The 15,543-nt window shown below is 40.9% G+C and overlaps 1 protein-coding gene across 7 annotated transcripts in view; it reads left to right on the top strand.

Moving 5' to 3' along the window:
• Positions 1-15,543, top strand: part of ltbp1 (latent transforming growth factor beta binding protein 1) — a 92,899-nt gene that overhangs the window by 6,400 nt on the left and 70,956 nt on the right. For 6 of the 7 annotated variants that reach the window (XM_086121996.1, XM_086121993.1, XM_086121997.1 and 3 more), the window contains exon 3: positions 6,768-7,104. In XM_086121996.1, coding sequence (XP_085978122.1) covers positions 6,768-7,104 — 337 coding nt within the window. Of the gene's footprint in view, positions 1-6,767; positions 7,105-13,653; positions 13,840-15,543 lie in introns of those variants that run through there. The other variant, XM_086121998.1, reaches the window with a different exon arrangement.

The following is a 15,543-nucleotide window of genomic DNA, read 5'->3' as shown; positions in this document are numbered from 1 at the left end:
GTCTCCTTCGCTGCGTACCGCTCTCCTGGAGGCAGGGACAGAGCAGTGGGTTTGTTTTCATAGCTTGTTTGGCAGAAAAAGCAAGCTGAAAGATGCTCCTAAATAAGTCTATCATGTAAACAAGCCTCCTTGCTAAACGGCACCATCAAGGAGTTGAGAGAGTAACAGACAGGTTAGCAATTGTGACGCTTCCAAATGACATAACTTCAAATAGAAGTTTAATGAGTGGAAGTAATTTGATGACAAGCAAGCTTGTCCCCCAACGGTTGCATTTAATAAGGTCAAAACTCAATAGTGTCGTTTCCAGAGGAGAGGAGTCACGCACATACCCACCAACTATGTACCTGCGTGCACTTAGCCCACACAAGCCTGTACATAACAATGCAATTGTCCTATTTGTCATTCGATAAATCAAATGTATCAAACAGACGAATCCCTCATTCAATGGCAAAGCTTATTTGGGCCATTAAACCAAATTGGTACCATTTGCATCCCCAGGCAATTACATGAAAAAATATTTTTTTATAAAGCGTTCCGCACATTGTATTGTGTTTAAAGTTAACTTTTAATTCATGTAAATGTCATGGCTAACATACCTGTATTTGCTAATGTTATGCTAAAAAGCCATGAAGTTTCAGTACAAGAAACTGACATGATAAAATAAGTTCTGAGATGAACTAATACACACTGAACATGTACAACCTGTGCTATCATCAGATTTAGGGCTTAAGAAAAAAAAAAGAGGAAAAAATATAATCCAATTAGTCCATATACTAAAAATGTATATAACAGCATAAAACATACACACATTCATGTAAGTATATTGCTATATTAACCCTTTCGTGCATCCTGGAACCTGATGACATGATAAGATGTCCACTGTAGTAACCGCTATCCCTCATAGGGTTAATTTGAATAAAATCGGATGCATACTCTTTTGTTCTTAATTTATTGCCGAGGTATTGGGTTGGGACACGGTATCGACAGACACTTAAAACCGGTACTTAAAACAGATACTTAAGACTTCGACTTGGACTCGGGTGCCAGAGTGCGTGATCGGGACACCCTTACTCTGCACTCTGTAGCTAATTGCGACTGCTGGTATACAGTGTGCCTGCCACGCACCCAGCGTGCAGACACGTAAAAGAACGGCCAAAACAAATTGGCTGCACACTCCTAGATTAACTGAGGTTGATCTTTTTCTTAGTTGTCCGGAATTTTTTTCTTATACATATAACAAAAGGACCAACAGAAACTAAAATATGTAAATGTCCTCATGCGCCAAGTTAAATTTGATTTAATGTGCTGAATTCATATTGCATGTTATGATAAATAACGTAACAATAGCGTAGGTTAAACAACATAATTTGGGGCCTTCTCTAGTTGATGAAAACCCCTCCCTTGGTGACCTTGTAAGCCTCATAGCCTCTTCGCCCCACAGGGGCATCGAAAATAAAGTGTATTGTCTATATAGTGGTAATATCCTTCCACCATTACCTGGATTCTAAGAAGGTACAGTATGTCCTCGCCAAATACAAGGTCAAAACAGGCCATTGCGGCTGTTCATATTGTCTGAGCAATTTTCTTGCACACACTTAGACATTTTATAGCATTACAACAGGGTGACACAAAGAAAATCATTATATCCCGATGTTTCTTCGAAATGGGATCGCTTCCACAGAGCACAAGCACACACTGACTCACTCATTCAAACAACCATGTTATTTTTTCAGACCCCCTAACAGACCTTTGTGAGGGTGGGTGGGGGAGCGCACCGCATGCCAGATCCTGCATAGTTTGATCAAAAGGGTGAGAACATCACCATGACTGATCTCTTTCCTCTTCCTGCCTAACAGGGAGATTACAGTCCTTAGTCCGTCAGCCTCATTGTCACAGAACAAACCTCTTATGTTGCTTCTGCCAATCTGACAAAGAGAGAGAGAAGCGATTTGCGGAACAAATGGCCGCGTCAGCTCCAGGCAAGAGGTGGGTGAGTGAAAAGAAAACTATTTACGCTTGTCTGAAAAGAAAACAAACAAACAAACAAACAAACAAACAAAAAGATACCTTAAGTGGAAAGTTTTCTCTATTTCTAACCGCTAATATAATTCAGCTCCCAGTGGGAAAAGACATCAATGATGTCATCACTGGGCAGTCACACTCTTTGAAAAGAAGTTGTGTGTCTCCACTGGATTAATCTTTGAGCATTTTGTATTGACTCATGTGTGGCTTTCAATATCTTCCTGGGCCCAATATACACGACCTTTTTTGTTTGTTTTAAGAAAAGGAATAGCAATCTTTCTTTTGATGCAGGATTATACAACATTCTTGATTCATTAAAAATCACATGCAGCAGAGTAACCCATTTTTTGAGCTTGCTTCAGCTGTGTTGGTGTTTCGCATGAATCGACAAGGACACAAAGAAACCAGGGAACTAATGCTGCATTCGAGGAGGGTGGGAAGCCGGACTTATCCCACTCAGATTGTTCCAGTTCCGACCTCAAAGCGTTTTAAGTCGAATGTAAACAACAAAGATGGGCTAGTCTGGTAAATTGTTTGTTGTTGTGGTTCATTCCAACACATTTTGAACGTTGGCAAATCTTCTTCATAATGTCATTTATATAAAGGAGTACCATATCTTCAAAGAATTTCATTCATTTCAGCAATTAACTTCATGCAGGCGTATAATGGCATATCTTCACATAGTCAGTGCAAATCACGTTGTGTTATGTGAAATTACATAAAACTAAATTAATGTTAAAATAGGGCGGCCCAGTAGTCCAGTGGTTAGCACATAGACTTCACAGAGGTACCGGGTTCAATTCCAGCTCCGGCCTCAATGCGCGGAGTTTGCATGTTCTCCCTGGGCCTGCGTGGGTTTTCTCCGGGTACTCCGGTTTCCTCCCACATTCCAAAAACATGCTTGGCAGGCCGATTGAACACTCTAAATTGTCCCGAGGTGTGAGTGTGAGGGCAAATGATTGTTCGTCTCTGTGTGCCCTGCGATTGGCTGGCGACCAATTCAGGGTATCCCCCGCCTTGTCACGTTACGCATGAAGCAGGAAAAGGGAACTGCTTCGTACGTAACAGAGAATAAGTGGATCCCCGAAGGAGCAGACACCGACAAGGACTTCGTCAAAACAAAAATATTTATTACAAACAAAACCCCGTCAAATAAACAGAAAGCGCTGGTGAAAACGAGAACCAGGAAATAAGGAAACGCGACAACAGAAAACGCTTGCAAAAAATGGCAAGGAAAATATGTTAAGACAAGTACTAGTTCACATACGCTAATATAATGATTCCCTTGGGACGACGAAAATTTAACCTACAGCGAATGGTATCGAATAAGAATTACAATCATAGGCAACAGCAGTGGCACGGCATGCAATACTCCGGCAATGGGTTGACCGTCGGAGCGCCTAGATAAAGCAGGTGCAATCACTGACAAATAGGCAGCAGGTGTGCAGGCGGCAGGAGTGAACGCGTGCCACCTGCTGCCGAATACGGAACATGACACGCCTACTGCCTGAAGACAGCTGGGATAGGTTCCAGCACCCCCCGCGGCCCTGGTGAGGATAAAGCGGTTCGGAAAATGAATGAATGAATGTTAAAATCAAGAGATAAATATATATTTATAATCTTGTAAATTCGGTTTTACCATACACAGTCTGTGTCTACCTGTGGGGCGCCCCCGTCGTCTCCCATGAAACAAAACCAAATATGAATGTGGACAAAAACTGGTCATGAGAGGCTGTATGTACTGCTAATGAAATCAATACTCAACAATTGTGAAATAAAAGACGTGCCATAATATTGCGCCATCTGTTGGCAAACCTCTGGTCTTTTCCATGCTAGACATGAACCATTTTGATTTGGGCTACTCGTTAATTATGTTCTACGCGACCACTGGTAAGGTCGTGTAGTGGCATCACCAAAGATGTACACAAGATAGGTTGACTTCTCTTTATGATGATAGGCACAGTGATGATGGTTGACCCTTGAAGGAGTTGAGACTCTTGGTCAATTGTAAATTGGACAACTTCAAGGGCGTTCCACTGTACCAAGCTGCGAATGCTTTTCGGCAAGTTCCTGTTGTAAAAAGAATCTATGAGAATAGGAGAGCAATAACACTTTTTTTGTATATTGGAATGATATCAGGTTTGACAATATAATGTGATGCATCCTTGGCTTGTATGGAAACCAGTCATGTATCCTCATTCAAATGTGTAGCACAAGGCCACATCCTGACTGTTCTCGGCAAGATGCCGACTTTGGATTTAAACAACACATGTTCTGCGAATGTTGATATTTCAAGTCTACGAGAATGCAAGTACAGACAAGACTCCACACAGTGTAAAAGCCTCTGCCTCCTTGTCCACACACAAGGAGAGTAGCAGTCATGGTGTGTCAAAAGTAATGTTTATCTGGCAACTTTCTTGCTAACTCTGATGTCACGGTATGCCACAAGTCTAGTAGGGGATATATTATTTTGATATTGGAGAAACAAGAGCTGGGGAAATTTTGAAATCACATTAGTAGTAGGATACCCCCTAGATGGAGCATCTAGTTCTCAGTGGGTTGCCAGATTTCCAGAAATGAAGCACGTGATTAAGTAAAAAGGTTATTGTTCACTGACAATGTACAAGATGGATGACCTTGTCAGCGGTGATAACATTTTGATCGTTCACGTGTATGAATGTTCCGCACCTCCACTGTTGTTGTTGTTGTTTTTTTTTGTGTGTGTGTAATATACACTGTACATATTTTATGGCTCCGGTACTTCTTTTTTCTTAAAGCATATACTAAAATACTAAATATTTTTGACTACTTAAAGATGTTGCGTAAGCAATTATGACCTTTGAAAACAGAATTTACTTTTAAACAACAAATAAGCACCAGCCCAGTTGCTTGCGTAAGTGGGCAATGGGTTCGTATCTTGTGTGGTGCGGCCACTGAAGCCCTGCTGTCCAGCCTTGGGACACTAGGTGTTCTCTTGAAAAAGAATAAAATGCAATAAAACAATTAAAACCAAAAAAACAGTTCCTATATATATTTTTTTCCTGCAGGGGCAGATTCAGTGTGAAAAAATATGTGCCCCTTTTGATGGATTTAACTCTTTCTAGTGCTGACTTACATAGCCATCATCGACTCTTTATGGTATTCAGCTTGGAGTTTGTAGATGGTTGACTTACAAGAGCAGCAGGAAATGCCAAAATACATATGGCATTAGTGGCATATATTGCCTGAGTGTGGCAGATATTTTTTTGGGGGGGGGGGGGGGGAATATTCAAAGTTGCCTTCACTGGTCAACTCCCTTTCACGAGGCTTATTAGTTTTAGACCAGATAAAAAAAACACATCTCGTCAGTATCATTAACCTTTTGATTGCCAGTAATTATCTGCGCTGCGATTGGCTGGTAACCGCTTCAGCGTGGACCCCCGCCTGCTGCCCGAAATCAGCTGGGATAGGCTCTAGCACGCCCGCGACCCTCCTGAAGCTAATCAGATTAGATGGATAAGTATCTGCGCTGTTTTACAAATACTTGTCTTCAGCTGGGCTTAAAAAACACGTTCCTAGTTTACGTGATGTGAAAAGCCCAAAACGCAGCATGCTTGGTCAGAGGAGAAAATTTGTCATCTGCGGCTCATCTCTTCTTCACCACTTCTGGTCCATCACTGCCCTGTCGGCACAGCGAAATACCGCAGTTGCAATTAAAAATGACACTTTTCATGATGTCAGAGCTTTGAGAGCTAGAAACAGCCTGGAATTAAGCAGAGGGCGACCGCCTCCACATTTAATGAAAAACTGTCATTCAGTCTTTGTGACAATGTCAGAAAGAAAAACCAACCGGGATATCCTGTAAACTCATAGTGATGATTAATATTCCCAAAATTATATGATTTTGATAAAAATCCATTCCATTTATTCGTTTATTTATTCATCCATGAAAGGTAATTCACAACAGATTCTCATTTGCAATACTGACCTGGTTGCAGATATCAGTTGCAAAGGATTTGGTCAACTTTAAGCACATTTCCATCCTCGAACACATATGCTATTCAGTGTCACAGAGAAGCTGCAGATGATCTCGGCTGGCTTGGATGAGTTGACTACAATGGATCGGTCAAGCACAGGGCGCATATGCAGACAGATAACCATTCACACAGTCACTGTGAGAACTGAACCCATGTTGCCTGCACCGACGTCATCAATGGCTCATGAAGTTGCCCATTCAATAATGAGGATAGTTATTGTAATAAATCTACTTTTTTTCTCCATATTTTGTGTTTGTAACATGGAGGGTAAAAGATGTTTCCCTCTTGAATGCCGAGTTTTGTGGAAGAGTGGATGAGATTAAGGGATCAAATTTCCCACTTGAGTAGCTAAACACTTGCAGATTAAAAGACACGAGAAAATTCAGATGATGTAATTTCAGAGAAATTATGTCAATGCTTCGTTTTATCAAAACTTTTTCCACTCAGTTTTATTGAGGCCATTGTTCAAGTAAAATGGCAAGTCAAAAATACTGAGTACTGATCTCTGACCCAAGATTCAAGAGCTGACCCGAGATCATAAGGGTCAAGTGTGATAGTAAATTCTATCAGGGTTGTGATTTTGGAACAGTTTCGTCTAATTACCTTTGAATTTGTTTTACAATCTAATCACATTTAATAATGAATCAACGTGTACACATCTGTGTCCTCTTATCACCATCTGTTCATCCCTGCTTTTCTCTTCTCATCTGTCTGGATTTTGTATTCCAGCTAACTGCATCCCTCAGTGCCAAAACGGAGGAATGTGCCTCAGGCCTCAGCTCTGTGTCTGCAAGCCTGGCTCAAGCGGCAAGGCATGTGAGCAGAGGACTGTGCCCACACACACCCTTCCAGCACAGCCTGGGAAAGGGCCGACCAACGATCATAGCACCGGTCACATGAATGGACACAACACAGGAGCACAGCGGCCCATACCTCAGAAAGTGCCTCCTCATGTTTATGATGTCCCCCCACCTCAAGCAGACAACATTGCCCAGATGAAACTGACTGTCAAACCTTCCCCACATCTTGTGAGGCCGCATTATATCCAACAACACATCCAGCAACAGTAAGAACTCTTTTATTTATTTACTTTGTGATTTATTGATTTATTAAATTTAATATATCAGTTGTCTGTAATAATGTGTTATTTGCATTGCGATGAATTGGAGATTTTGGTTTGGATCTTAGAACGGTACCTTCCAGTTTCAATGTCAACACAGGTCATATTTTTCTCTTACTTTGTATATCTACCGCTCTTCATTTGTTTTGTTGTGCATTTTAGGGCGGGGTTTCTATAAAAGACTGTCTGCTCCCTGCCTGCAGCAGTAATTTTGTTTATTACTGAGATTGTAGTTTGCAGCGGTGTGTGACCTGCATTATCATGAATGGCTGTTACGAATATTTTAGCAACCACACGTCGACTCACACAAGCATTTTTTTTAACATCAATTGTACAGTGGTACCTCTACTTACAAACGTCTCTTCATATGAAATTTCCAAGTCACGAAACACCTCAACAGGAAAATATTGCCTCTTGTTACGAAAGAATGTCAAGATACGAAAGGTAAAAATAGAGTATGGGCTGCTACTCGCAGCTCCAAGTTTCTTAATGCAACATAGTTATAGCTGCTCTGCCATTGGCTATTATGTAGCATCTTCCTGGCGTCCCATTGGCTAAGAGGGATGTGTGTCTATGTGATAGATAGATATGTGTCTGTGCAGCATCCTCGTCATTCACCCCTCGGACTATGAGGTATTCCGATAGTTTTACGTAAATGTGAATCACCCAGAAAAAGTGTTCGCCAGTTGGGCGATCGCTCACTACAAAAACAAACGTCCTTAGATCAGGTCTTTAAAAAACGGCAGGCAAAAACCACTTCTGAGAGAGAACATGAACTAAAGAGGGTAAAAAATGATGAGGATGCAGTTAAAAGTTAAATGACCATCATTTTTATTCTTTATTCTTTGTTTTTTACATTATGCACAATTCTCATTTATTGTGCAATAATGTAATTGTAACATGTATTTGTTACATATTTTGATGCATTTTTATGCTTTAGAAAACATTTATGTCTGGATTTTGTGGGGGGGGGCTTGGAAAGGATTAGGCCATTTACATGGAAAACTCATCTCTGCTTACAAAATTTTATACAGTGAAACTCCTCTACAACGAAATCATGTTTGCAGCAAGAATTTTTTCACAAAAGGGAGTTTTTCACTGTAGCAAATTTGATCTCAGATGTAAACACGCACACACAAACACACACACACAAAGGTATGTGTACACGCACACACAATCGTATGTGCACTTTTTATTTTTATTCCAATAGTGCATAAGTATGAGCACACACTTATTTGTCACTTCATATAGTTAGTGTAGAAAGAAAAAAGGGAAAGAAATTGCGAAATTTACGATCAGCATTCACTTTCACTTACATCAATTTCTTAGATAATGTCTTTTATTTTGCTTCCTCTGTCTTTCATTTTGATCACTTTTACCCTCTCTTCCAGCGTCAGAGCGCTTCTTGTTTTAGCTGCTTGACATCCAAAGGTCCGTTTTGGAGCCATTTTAGCAATGCAACATTCATGCTGCGTCTGAATCTAACAATAACAGATACTTCCTGGACCCGGTGGCTTTTCTTTCCACTATCTCACTGTCTCTAACTCGACCTCCCCTCGATCGCCACCCAAGACAGCGTTGCTCAGCTGATGTCATGCAATGAACTTTTAAGCCAGCCACGGGACGCTTCGTATTCCTTGATGGCCATAGTTAGCGTGATGGAATTCGCCTTCTCTCTAATTAGCGCTCCAGTTAGCGTAAGGTTTTTAGCATGATAAAAAGTAAAGGATTCGAGGAAACGTTAGTTTATTTGAATGTCCGTCGAGCCAGAAGCAATTTACTCTGAGCAGCTAATCGGATGCATTCTACTCTATCTTCCACGGATCTAGCTACAGCAGGGGTGACCATTACGTCGATCCTGATCTACCGGTAGATCTAAGACAGGTCTCAAGTAGATCCGAGGAGTGTCGAGGAGAAAAAAAACAAACAACCATTTGTGTGTCTTTGTACATGTTAGTAATATATTTTTTTGGGTTAATGTACGCTGCACGCTAATCATCCTATCAGTCTCATTTTCACAAAAAAAATATTTAAAAAATAAAATAAAACAGGTAAATCTTGAATTTACGGTGGTGCGTGATTATGTCACCGGAAGTTGTTAGCGCTCAGCAGTCTGCAATTGCAGCTTGTGATCAGAGCTGTTGCGCTCTATCTTTTATCGTCATTATTCTCATTCCGACTTTGCTTTGTGTGCAATTCACCGAGGGCACGGGCAAAGAATAGGAATCTAGGAGGGCCCAGGGAAGCACTTTAAAACGGTACGTGTGAGCTATGATAGTTAACAGGCTGCAAAAGTGCATCACATGCCTCAGTTTCAAGCTGTTTCTCATCATGGCGTGCATGTGTGTGTGTGTGTGTGTGTGTGTGTGTGTGTGTGTGTGTGTGTGTGTGTGTGTGCGCGTGTGTGCCGGAAAGGGTAGATCCCAGGAGGTTAGTTGATCGAAAAGTGGATCTTCGGTCCAAAATGTTTGGGCACCCCTGAGCTACAGTATCTACACACATAGACAGTGAGGTCCCTCTTGGCCAATCGGAGGCCAGGATGATGCTCGGTAAGCCAATGGCAGAGCAGCTATGAGTATGTTGCGTTCAGGAAACTCGGAGCTGTGTAAACCAGTGTGGTGGTTGCTGTTGCCGTTTCCAAACGAAACAGTAGAGGTCGCTGTTGGATTAGACTTTGTTGTAGTGAATCTGTTCGTGAGGCTAGAGCAGAGAAAATGATTTCATATAACGCAACAGGGTTTTTTTTTCGTCGTATGGGGGGCAGCAGAATGAGAATGGTGTTAATGCATGAAGATTGTTTTACATTAGGGGATATTTTCGCCCATGTAGATTTCGTTCTAGAGGAGTTGCACTGTAGTTAAGAGATTTCTTCCACAACTAATTAATTTCGGAAGTAGAGGTACCACTGTATATTAAAATCAAATCCCTTCGACATGCTGAGTGTGTTTTGCCACCCAATTGACAAGCAAACAACAGCTATCTCATATGGAGCTAGCTAGCGGCTAACGTAAGAATTGCTATTTCCACTCACTGGCCTCCTTGCAGTTAAATATTATAAAACAATGGACTAAAATGCCAAACACCTTTCTAGACTATTTAAATGGGAGTACTTTGCTTCTTGATATATTGGCTGAGAGTAGAGCAGTAACAACCTACCACAACATTGACTTAAGATCAAACACTTCTGATGAGTCATCCGCTTGGCTACTGGAATGCTAACACCAGACACAAGTATTTTGACACAGTCACAGTCTTTTCTGCTCCTGCTTCCAGGGGATATTTTTTAAATTTTTCTTACCATCATCATCCTTTCAGAATAGGTCAAAGGAAAAGGCAAATACACAAATTTGTGTCAATGATTTTCATTTGTTTAAGGTGCAAATATTTAGCTACTTATGTAGCTTTCTTTCTGATGTGAGGAATCATTTAATAATTGACGGATGTGAGTTGGACCGCCTTAAGTTTATATTACTGCACATATATATAGTTTTCACAGATCAAATTTTACATTGAGGGTATGTCTTACAAGTTATTACATATCATAAATCATCCAAATAAACCTAGATAGTATTTGCACATCCCGTGAGTTATATCTAGATGTACAAGGATCTTGTTCTTTCAAATACTGTAAGAATAAAAGTAAATAGACCGACGATGTTGAAACATTAGCATCGGGGTTGAACCATTTTAAATGACAGACTAATTATAACAACACACTTTAGCCATCTTCCCCTTCTTTCGCTCAACCTTCCCTCAAAGACAGTGTCTATTGTTTTGCAGTTGTCTTTTTTTCTGCGTTGAACCATTGTTCGGTTCAACGCTTAAATTCAGCGGATCGGAAATAAGTATTTGTCGTTTTCTACTCATTCTCATTTTGGAAATTAACATAAATGTCCATCTGAATTTACTCACATTCGTCACATCCCAAAGATTTGCATGATTGGTAATTACCGGTACACTAAAAGGAAGTGAATATTGTGAAATTGGTCTCCTTTTGTAGAACACTTGAGTGTGTCTGTGGGAATTTCTGTCCACCGATCCAGAAGAACATTTGTGTGGTCAGACGTAACTGATCCTGGACATGAGGGCCTGGCTCACAATCTCTGTTCTGTCTCATCCCAAAGGCGTTTGATGGAGTTGAGGTCAGGGCTCTCGAGTCTTTCAGTACCAAACTAATCCCAGCATGCTCTCTTGTGACTTGCTTTGTGCATCCGTCACAATTGAAATCATCACTGACTCTGCTTTTGAGAGAATGGTTTGTACAATGATTTATTTCCCCTTTGGGAAAAATACCATTGGAGTGGCCCTCTTTTCTGCTGGGAGCCACATTTTATGGTTTGATGTACTTCAGCTGCAGCATTTGACCCTTTCCGCAGAAGCGTTTGTGTCGTCAGCGATTACAATAGAGTTAACCTGTCGTCCATGATTTATTGGGTGAATTGCACTGATGATCACATTCCAGACTTACAAGCACACATCGCTAAAGGGACTGCACTACAGTGCCATTTATCTGTCAGTGCAATAGTTCATCTGTCACAATAGCAGCACTTATGGGGAACATTAGGACTGGCGTTGTCATTATTTCTCCGACGAGTCCATCATGCCAATCGTCTTCCTGTTGGCCTACTGTAGAGCGGAATCTTGGTCAATCTTTTTTGCTGATCCATGGTATTACTCACCAACAATTGATTTGAAAACATCCCTGATGCATCACAAGACATCTATGAATGACAACCTTTTAGAAATTGCCCATATTTAGAAACAAGCAAAAACAGCGCAGAAATGCTTCCTGTTAAACATCAAATTTGTGTCCGTATAACCCAGGTGTGACCCCTGACCTTTGAGAGGCAAAGTTGATGGGTTCATGGAAGAGCTCTAGTTAGCAAAACTGCCTCACAGTTTCTCTTGTGCTTGTGAGGGTTTTATCTGGGTATTCCAGCTTCCTCTAACACTCCATTAAATGTCATGGATGTTTGTCTCTATCGTATGCACCATGTGACTGACTCGTCACTGGTCCACGGCAAATTTTAATGACAGACAGTGCTTAAGTCGTATACTGTACTATTGTCGCTTTGCACACAAAGGCAACATTGTTTCTAGTAGATCTGAGTGATTTTGAAAAATTATGTGATTTTTTTTTACCCTCTCAGTATTGCATTAGCCATTTAACAATTAATATTTTATTTTTTCAAGGTCCTTTTCCAATGTATTTAAAGAAAATACAAGCAATAAATTAGTCTTTATTACAGCATTATGGATATACAACATTATCAGATGTACTATACATGCTGTATCTGTTTTGTTCTTATAGGTAACACTTATGCTATAAATAAGGTAAACTAAACCTTGAATTAATATGAAAGAGTTAATTTACTACAATTTGTGCAGTTAACTTACTAAACATTTGAACTTGCCGTCTTTTAAGCGTTCACGACAACAACCAAATTCTACCAAAAAGTGTGGTGTAAGCAGAAGCGAGTTCGTCATCAATCAGGTAACAACAAACAATGCAAACAAATCGATAGATTTATTACTGCAACATTTTTATGGTGGGTATTTATGTGACTCTCATCTAGAAACTTTTTATTTTAATTTATGACCTCTTTAAATGCAACCATTGCGGGACCAGCTTGCTTGTCAAAAAATAATTTACACTTGTCAAACCTCTATTTCTTGTTACGTCATTTGGACGTGTCACAGTTGCTAACCTGTCTGTCGCTCTCTCAACTCATTTGCCATTCAGTGAGGCGAGGCGGATTGTTGCTCCAAACACAATTTAATAAGGCGCTGCAGCGCTGAAGAAGAACACTAGCTGTGCACTGAGGGCCTGTGTGTGTGTGTGTGTGTGTGTGTGTGTGTGTGTGTGTGTGTGTGTGTGTGTGTGTGTGTGTGGCACTTCCTGCCACTCTGACCGCTGCCCACCCCAAAAATAAAATGTAACATTGTGGAGTATAAAATTAAGCTATTATTGCTCCGCTTGACAAAAAATATATAGATTTGGATTATTGGTCACTTTGTGACCAATAACGTTTCAGAAAATGTAGGAAACTGATCTGTTTGCCCTGATCAGCTCCGATTTCCGATCACATAATATAATTGGGACATCCCTCGTGAGTGCCATACCGTATCTTATTCTTACCATTTTGGTAAAAATAACAGCAGTCATATAACCTCTTCTCATGTGATGTCACGTTTGTACACAGTGTGCTGAGGCATTCACATTAGAGGGCAAAAGCAGTTGAGGGCACACGGTCGAGTGAGTGAGATAACAGAGGCCAAATGGTCGCTACCTGTGCTGTTTAAGGTTGCAACAGAGTCCTCATAGGAGCAGGCACTCTTGTGTACAGTCAAGTAATTCACAATATTGTGATTGCTGACTTCAGGGACAAATTGGTTTCATTCGACCAGTCTGATTTTGAAAGTTTATCCGAGAGGTCGGCGTTTTCCCGTTGCCTTTCCCTCCAACCAATGTCAGTTTTTCGACTCGTGTGAATATCTGGTTCCAATATAATGGACAGGTGTCCTAATTGGGAACTTTTTCACAAAACTCGACAGAAGTAGACCGATGACCGATAACACTAACAATGGATCAGGCTGTTCTTCATGTTTTCCCTTTGACTCCTGCGGGAGCCTCTAAAATGGCGCCGGAAACTAAGCATTGTGGCTAAAATGATGTCAGAGGTAAGGGACTATTGTTGAATGTTTCGTGTTCACTTTAATGAAACGGGGGAAACAACACCATATATTCAAGACAATCCGACACCCACTGACAGCAAACAAATGAGCTAACATGCTGGAAGTCAGCAAATAAAGCACATAGAATTGAGCTGTTTTTCATTTGTACATGATGACATTTCTCTTTGCAAAACAAATCAAGGTCGTTTTAGGACAAGAACAGAAACATATCTTGCGAGTTCTGAACACCTCATTGGAATTCTAGAACAGCAGCTGCTGTTCTAGATGCATTGATGTTGTTTTTGTCCTATGAAACGACGGCAAGTAATTCATGAGGGAAGGTTTGGATTTGCTGTGACACATTTTCACATCTGTTTAATGTGTTCATTTTTGTTTTGCACTTGTTCTTCGTATGCCATCAGATGTTCTTGGTCTCATTGTCGAGCTTTAGCAGCTTAGATGTGTATTTACCGAGTGCAGAATAGAAGGAAAATGTTAGACATTAATTTGTTATCCTGTGGAATTCAGTGTGGACTGCATCGGAAACCAAAACAAATTAAGCTCATTAAAGTGGGATTTTGAAACAAATAAGTTTACCATGTATACATTTGATCAAAAATGACTTGATATTTGGCTTCCATCCAGATCAGGCACTCCAAGAAACACTTTTTCCAAATGCTGTTTTTAAGGTTTTACCCACTTTGGATTCACAAAAGTCCACCTGTCTTTTAATTGGGCAAAGGAAAGACACAACTTAATTTCTTCGTGCCTGAGCAGAAAGGTGTGTTGCATTTGTTGATGTATGAGAATCGTGTCTTTTTCTACGGATGTCCTTTTGAATTGCTCCACCATCTCAAGTTTCTCAGTCTCAAGTGTGTGTCTTTCTTTTTCCTCCCTGGGGACAGTACAGAAGAAGCTTGACTTCTCTTCTGGGTCATTTGAGGGTGGCCTGGGTGCTGTCCCTTCTGGATTGGTCCTGCTACGCTTCCTTGCATTCACAGCCACATTTTTTTAATGCCATCTCTGCTTTGTTTGGCCCTTTAGTTGCCCATCTTGAAGCGCAGACTCTTCTGCCGGCCCTCCAACCCCGATACGGAACGGTTTTCTTTCAGGCAGGGGTGCTTGCTCACCAAGGCCTCTGCAGCCTTGCCAATCTCTTTGGGACTCGGACATGCTTTTTGTTTCTGTGTTGGGGCAGCCGTTGCCTCCAATGTGTTGTGGTTTTGAGACCTGGTCACCCTGATAGTTTTCCCCTCTGTCCCAAATGCAGAATTTCCCTCTTTTCAAACATGCCCGACTTCATGCCAGAACCACAAAGATTTCTGGCTATCTGCAAAGACGCTCTGATCAATCTGTGTGAAACAACAGCAATATTTGGAACTGAGAGTCGCTGCTTGGAAGTGAAGCCGATATAAAATTGACAGGCGAGGCGAACCAATTTCTTTTGTCGTCAATAGACACTACAGCTTCTTGTTTACTTTCAAACTTCGCTTGTAGCCGACACGTTGGATGTCATGCACGTTTTGAACATGACGTTTCTGATCCACTGGTGAAAGGAGACATTGATTCTCTCTTCTTTATTCTATAACTGCTTGAAAAGCAAAGCATATGAAGGAATAGTTGTTAAGATTGTATGACTGTCCGTGTTTTATGTTAGCGCTATATAAAAAACGAAAGATGTCGTGTCTCGTCTGTGCCTGTTGACTAAAG

Source organism: Hippocampus guttulatus, chromosome 10 (genome assembly GCF_054856545.1).
Source record: "Hippocampus guttulatus isolate MCC_2025c chromosome 10, RoL_Hgut_1.0, whole genome shotgun sequence".
In the NCBI taxonomy this organism is placed as follows: Eukaryota; Metazoa; Chordata; class Actinopteri; order Syngnathiformes; family Syngnathidae; genus Hippocampus; species Hippocampus guttulatus.
Note: the sequence above shows the minus strand (reverse complement) of the source record. Positions and strands in the feature narration are given on the sequence as shown.